Source organism: Zingiber officinale, chromosome 5A (assembly GCF_018446385.1).
Source record: "Zingiber officinale cultivar Zhangliang chromosome 5A, Zo_v1.1, whole genome shotgun sequence".
NCBI lineage: Eukaryota > Viridiplantae > Streptophyta > Magnoliopsida > Zingiberales > Zingiberaceae > Zingiber > Zingiber officinale.
In genome coordinates this window covers 148916311-148923581 of record NC_055994.1, presented here as the reverse complement: position 1 = coordinate 148923581, position 7271 = coordinate 148916311, and the positions used below count along the sequence as shown (strand labels likewise).

Here is a 7271-nt window from a genome sequence, read left to right as displayed (position 1 = left end):
AAACACACAAGTTTTACAAAACCTCATCATTGACTCTTCTTTAAGATTGCTGGACTTAATCTTAAAGGATCCATATCCAGTAGAGAGCAACCTATACATCACATTGAAACAAAATGATCAAAAGTTACAAGCTAATAGTGTGAAGTGCTACATAATAGAACAAGTTTCTATGCTTCCTCAAAATGGAGAGAAATCAATTGTGTGCTTTCCTTAAAGAAGAGAAGAACCATTCCTGTCTTATTGAAACAGAAAGATAAAGCATGATTAATAGTCTTGCTGCTATTATTCGAGAAGGATGGTCGCTTGATTAGAAGAATTATACATAGGGAATGGCAATCATAAGCTCTTCTACAATATTTAATGCCAAGATCAGCACAGCAGTTCAATAAATCGTAACTGCTTTATCAGCTGATACTGATTTTTCTGGCAATTGCCAGAGATGAAAGAAGGCTATTTCAGTATTGGGTGTTAATGAAATTGGGAGGCTGCAATTTTCACGTTTACTCACCTTCCAATGTGTGCTTCCACGGTGCAGATCGACCCTAACACAATAAGCAAAGGATGAATCATAAGTAAATCGTCAAAAAAAAAAATCCAATTCTATATTTTGCAGTAATCACTAAAGGGATCTATGAATATCACCTCTGGCACAATCCGATTCAGAAATGTTTCAGTGTCGCTCTGAACATCAGAGTCATAATTCTCATTTATGGTGAGAGAAGCACTTGTATGCTGCACTGAACAAGTATTTAACCTTCTGATCAGAAGAACAGCAGCAAAATGCAACTGACAATTTGTTTTTAATAAAATTGTAATCGCAGTCAACGAAAACTCACGGAAAAGATGAGCAAGGCCGCATTTGAAGCCCGACAAATCTTGTTGTATCTCTTCAACAATCTGGCACAACACCAGAAGCATACGAGTTATGTTTCATCACATTTTCCTATACATTGAGCGTCCATCAGTAAGAAATATAAGAGATCAAGTACAACCAAACGCATCTATCGATTGACCAGTGGATCATTTTCCAAACACAACAGGAAAAAAATTGCTTTTTACTGATTAATAAGGGAGATAAAATCAAGAAATGATCGGAAGAAAAAGAGACAGATTTGGGGGCGATTGAACCTTGGGGGTGATGAGATGGCATCCGCGCCTCTGAGCAGGGACGACGACGGTCTTCTGTGCCCACTTGGCGGCCATGGCCTCAGAGACAGCACTAGAAATGCCGGCGGCGGCCACGACAAGTGTACGAGGGCCCTTCTGGGATCTCAAACGGGGGATCGCATGGAATTGCTTCTTTAAGTCCAGCAATCTCTTCTTCTGAAAGGCTTTCAGCTATCACTCTTAGAGCCATCTTCTTCAACTTGTCATCAGCACACCTGGGGTTGTAGGCAATCAAGAAATTTTGTATGAAAACTTTCATACATGTAAATCTCGTACTAAATAATATGTCAATGTTATATATACATGTAATTCATACCGTAAGTGTGTTTATATCGTAACTGACAAGTTTTCTTTAGGGCCAACTTCTACTCAAGCTCTTTAAACACTGCATCAAAATAAAAAAATTGGCATTAGTTCTGTGCTAAATGAAAATCATATTTAGAGGAAAAAGCGGGAGTGCTGTAGATGGATATATTAACCAAGCATATTAATGTTTGACCTGTCTTTACAAGTTCTAAGCATATATATTAACCAAGCATATAACCTAAGAGGAATAAGTTACAAAATGCTACTTGATGTTTGACTTGTCTTTATTGGATTTTGCGGCCCGGTCTTCTTGTAGCCGTACAATGTAATACTTGATGTTGACTCTACCTTTGCAGTTGTTTCGGCTTGAGGAGTGGCAAAGAATGGTGGAGTAGAGGATGGATTTCAGGTATTCATCCGTGCCATCGAGGAAATGACTCCAGTAGGTGACTAGCATGTTGAGCAGGGCATGCTTGGAGAAGATGACTTGTTTCAGAAGCTTTTTAGATCAAAGATACGAAGTGCATTGTTATAAAACTAGATGCACGAACACTTGCTTATACGGTTCTTGAAATAGAATACATTCGTAACCGTCACTAGCCCAAGCTCAATAAGGAAAATTCACGGTAAATGTGCATAGTATACCTCAGATACTGCAGATGATAGGGAAGGCCAAAAGACAGTTTGACGCAAATATTGAGATTGCCCAAGCCAATCCATGGTACTAATCCTGACAGCTCCTCCAAATCAAGGGATTCACTTCAACTTTCCTAAACCAAAGAAGAAACAGATGGATTACAAAAGAAAACAATTTGCACCATCAAACTGAAACTTATAATAAGCCTTAATAAATTAATGAAAAAAGAATTGTTTAGAAGTTCACTGAGAAACATATGAAAATACAACAAATGCAATTGCAAAAAAAAATAAAAAACTAGTATCCAATTAACTTTTTTTTATACTTTCAGATCAAAAGGTCAAATTTATATACTTTGGTTCATGTTCAAGCAAGAGGATAACAATCTCATCGACAGTTAGTATTTCCTTTTAATATAGAACACTAAAAAGAAGGAATATCAATGATGAAACAAACCTGAAAATGCGAGCTACTGAGGCAGCGAGCAATCTGCTTGAACAAGGTAATCATGCAGCGTTGGAACTCTGTCGTGAGCATCAAAGACCAAATATTACCAAATATTAAGATCACTGAATTGTCTGGACCACCACATAATTGAAGCTAATTGTCTGGAGTTGCAGGAAAGAATAATCAAAAGTAAAGTTGTTCCCAACCTCTCAAGTTCCGATTCATGAATCTTATGCTTTAATTCAAACTAAAACAGCACAAAGAGAATGCTCAAGGAGACAAGGAGCTTTATTTGTCACCAATCAAGTGGGAAAACATAATAGAAGCTTCAGAGCAGTGGTCTGGGGAACAACTTTACTGGCCCTTGGGTTACTGAAGCTTACAAATTGCTTACTGCCAAGAACGTTTCAAACCTGGTTGATTTATCTGCATCTGTTCTATAGAAACTCTAGCTATCACCTCTAAGTTCTCAATGCATTCACCATTAATTGATTGCAGCAAAAGGAAACCACTGCATGTAATAGACTTTTCGACTTGGTCTCTTCTCCAAGTAAGAACATTTCAAACCTAGATACCTAGTAAATCCACATCTGTTCTATATAAACCCGTCACCTCTAAGCTCTCAATGCATTCATTCACCATTTACTTCCTCAATACATGCTCTAGTACTGAGAATTCAAGCTATGCAAGGAATGGCTGTTAAACTCCTCATTGCACTGCTTGCCTTGGCTTCCTCACGCAAAGGGTATGCATGCATGCAACTTTACTCTCGAAAACTAGAAGATATATTGAAGTCATTATCAGAAGAACATGAAAATTTACTTACAATCTTGTGTACTGTGTTCACCAAATCTTCACCTTCAAACTCTCCTCCTTTGTTGGCGTCCTTTCTTCCACATAATAGCTCTATTGATGTCATTATCATCACATAATTCAGTCCCCTACAACAAAGAAAAATCAAATAACAAATGTGAAATAATTTAATGTGAATCAATTAGAGGGTTCTTAGAGGAAATATATTTTAAAAATACTTACAGGAGGAAAGAAGGCACTACAAATTAGCTTAAGGGGATCACACTCTGGTTTAAATTAGCTCCTTATTTTATCATGTTAGAAGCAAGCTTATTAACTGAGCTTGATTAATGAGTATACCTATGCCCCTGACCCTGAATGAGGGGAATATTACAATATAGAGAAAGGATAGGCATGGAGTATGACAGGTTGTGTGGCTAGATTGATGCTTATTGAGCATGTGCATGCTTTAAATGTTTGTGCCACTAGCTAAAAGAGTAAATTTTATTGCTTAAAAGAATAACAAAATGTAAAATTGAATAGTAAAAATTCCTAGTACCAACCAAGAATAAAGGTATATATGAAGCATTAAATATAATCCTAAGTTAGGTTCAAATGCGCAAGAAATCACAAAGATTATGCTGAAAAACAGATCATTTTTAAGCAGGACATAATTTTGGAAGTCTAATTAAATCCGATATGTAATTATACACTAAAGCATTATATTTGCCCATGTAGAAAATCGCATGCAAAAATTGTAATCTGCAAACTAAATTGATAAGATTTTAACAACAAGATAAAACTTCATTATTGGAAAAAAGAAAGAAAGAAAGAAAGTTCGTTCTTTTGTTGTTAATTCCAACAAAGGAAAAATGAAATGAAAGGCAACGATGAGAACAACACTTGTTAGATGTTACCCCCAACCAGAACCAGCTAGCCAACCAGATGAGATCGTTGGAACATTAAAACTCTGGTCAACTCCAAGATCCAGCAGCTCTATTCTCTCTACAATGAAAGCAGGACCCTTTGCCGACCTAATATAACAACGAACAGAGGTAAGTAACTACTGCTTTCTAACATTACTTTCTGTCAAAAATTGACCAACCAGATCAGCAAGAAGGGTGTTGAAGAGAAGGAAATGGTTGAGAGGTTTACCTTGGCTTAGTTTACGAATTGGGATGGAAGTCTCTGCCCTGTGCAAAACCCTAGCAGGAAGGCCTGCACGGTACAAAATTATTTATGATAGATAGGTTACAAAATCGAAAATGGGGCCAGCACAAAAAGGTAGACCACGCTCGTCCCCCCGTGCGATCCCTTTACTACACCATAACTGATCCCATCTCTCTCGACTTGGAGGAGTTGGGCCGGCGTGAGGAGTTTTGCGTGAGGAGTTTGGGTCGAGATTAGGGTTCAGAGGAGATCACGCGGCAAGGAGAGGAGAAGGCGCTCGTGGAGAGGAGTGGAGAGGAGAAGGCGCTCGTGGAGAGGAGAAGGAGAGGAGAAGGCACTCGTGGAGAGGAGAACTCGTGGAGAGGAGTGGTGAGGAGAAGGCGCGCGCGCGTTGAGGGTTTAGAGTTTAGCAAAGCGAGGGCTGCGAATTTATTTTAAGTGAGTTTAGGGGAAATATACACAACACTTTAAAAAACGTTTTTTAAAAAAATGTTGTCTTTGACCATAAACAACAACACTAAAGACAACACTTCATTAAAAACCGTTGTCTTTAGTAAAAAGTAAATACCATAGACAACGCTTTTCACTAAAAGCGTTGTAAAACAAAGAACGACAACGTTTTTATTAAAAAGCGTTGTCTATTGGGTGTTGTTGAATGCAAAAATTCTTGTAGTGATATGTTTATACAAAACAAATCTCCCTAAATATGGTCAAAATAAGCCATAAAAAACCAAAAACATGTACTGGTTCATTCACACAACCTGCAATTCACTTCAAGAATGAGTATACAAATTCACTCCATTTAATTCTCACTTCATCATATTGTGTCTGCGTATAGTACTGGTTCTTCACACAACCTGCAAACTGCAATTTAGAAAGAACCATCATGTTGTGTTTTGTAACTGAAAACTTTAAATCAAAACACAGTAAGTTGACAAAAAAATCATGAATTAAATTAACAAAAGAATGATAAGACAAATAAATATGTATTTTTATATGCACTCTTATAGTAATAATTTTGTTCGAATTATAACATGTGGGTCACAGAAGCCTAAATAAATTTGGGCCTTACATGCTCATTATTTTACTGGACTAAAAGTTGAGGCATTGTCTATCACAAAAGAATATTTTTAAAAAAATCTGCCTGAAGTAAGCTCAGGTTGTGTGAAGTCTAGCAACACTTGAAGTAAGCTAACTGGTGACCAGCAATACTTGAAGTAAGCTAACTGAAGTAAGCATTATTTATCACAAAAGATAATTTTTGGAATCCTAAAAAAATCTGCCTAAAGTAAGCTCAGGTTGTGTGAAGCTCAGGTTGCTTAACATATCTGTAGCTAACTTTTGCAAAAAATCTGTTATGTTTTATAGGCAATTTCTGGAATCCTAAAAATCAAAGAGAAGTATAACCCAGCAACTTGGATGCTTGAAGTAAGCTCAGTGGCTACAGAAGCCCGATTTGGAATGGATTTTGCAGAATACTCAAGCCCCCCAACACACACACACACACACAATATTACTAAGCACACACACACACACACACCATTACTAAGCACATACACACTTTGTATAGACAAATAACTCAAAAAAACGTACCCCTATTCACCTTTCCCCTCTTCCCACAGGAAAGTACGCATTTTAGCCCCAAATCAGTTACTAATTTCCCCCAGCTACTAATAGAACTATGCATAACACAGTTTTGTATAAAACCATAAACAGGGTGTCATCTAAGGGCGAGGAAAAAAAAGAAGGAAAGAAGCCATATCAAAGCATGAGAAGAAAGCAGTAGCAGGGCGTGAACGATTTGATTCAGTGTGCAACACTATATCGATTTGATTCAGTATGTGCATTCCTGTTCAAAATGGAAGAAATTCACACACCTTCCTCTCCAACTGTAGATCCTCACATTCAACAATCTCTTTCATGTACCGCATGACACAATATCCACATTCAACACAACCTTGTTGTTTTAGATTACCCTAATGAATCAAAGTTAATGCAAAGTGAAAAACCAAATATATAAGAACCAGAAATGCATGTTTTCAATAAGACATACCGTCAACTGTTTGAAAGTTGGTCGTTTTGGATTACCCCTCATACAAAGGTACGTCCTCACTCCACTACTTTGTAAAAATAGAACTTATTTCATTTCATATTTGCTAATCAATCTATTCACAATCTACATAATCTAAAACATACTTGCACACTGTAGTTTTCCAAGCGTTATCTCGGTTCCTATTACCCATTGAGTCCAACAAATAAATTGTATCTTTGTCCTCGTTTATAACGGTCAAGATCCAGTGGTACCTGCACGATTGTCAATATATAGCTAAGCTACATGTATTAGGAATTGAGCAGAGATTAAAAATATACCCAGTGTTGTATGGGATAAGACATATGTTGTCTCCGTTTGATGCTTTCAACTGATTAGCAATGTGTTGTGAAGAGGTACTGCCATCTTGAGCGGCTGGTATTTTGTTGGGATCCACAAACGACACATACTCAGCCCTGTTTGTTTCCTTCAAGTACTTGTACAAGTAATTGCATTCAAGTAATAAAAAACATGGTTACTTAAGACATGAACTCATGCAAAGAGAAGAATTGTATATAAGACATAACTTACCCCATGTAAACCAAAATTTGCCTGGACCCTATCTCTCTCATTTCCATACAGCGCATGACATCCTCTCTCAAAATACAAAATATCAAACACCTTATGGGCGGAGCACCTTAGTCAATACTCTAATGCAAGTTA

The 7271-nt window shown here is 37.2% G+C and overlaps 1 protein-coding gene across 1 annotated transcript; it reads right to left on the bottom strand.

Moving 5' to 3' along the window:
- Window positions 1-390: 390 nt before the first annotated feature.
- LOC121983376 (UPF0047 protein YjbQ-like) lies at window positions 391-1295 on the bottom strand. Its single transcript, XM_042536317.1, has 4 exons — window positions 1129-1295; window positions 837-897; window positions 643-737; window positions 391-542 (listed from the first exon to the last, which is right to left on the bottom strand). Exons 1-4 carry the CDS (start codon window positions 1201-1203, stop codon window positions 501-503), a joined length of 273 nt encoding a protein of 90 aa, XP_042392251.1. The 5' UTR covers window positions 1204-1295; the 3' UTR covers window positions 391-500.
- Window positions 1296-7271: the final 5976 nt, after the last annotated feature.

Bases quoted from the DNA above. Each gene is read 5' to 3' on its own strand.
- LOC121983376 (XM_042536317.1), bottom strand. From the start codon at position 1,203: ATGGCCGCCAAGTGGGCACAGAAGACCGTCGTCGTCCCTGCTCAGAGG. The intron at 898-1,128 runs GTTCAATCGCCC...GTGTTGTGCCAG, and splicing joins GCCATCTCATCACCCCCAAG to ATTGTTGAAGAGATACAACA. The intron at 543-642 runs GTGATATTCATA...TTATTGTGTTAG, and splicing joins TGAATCGGATTGTGCCAGAG to GGTCGATCTGCACCGTGGAA.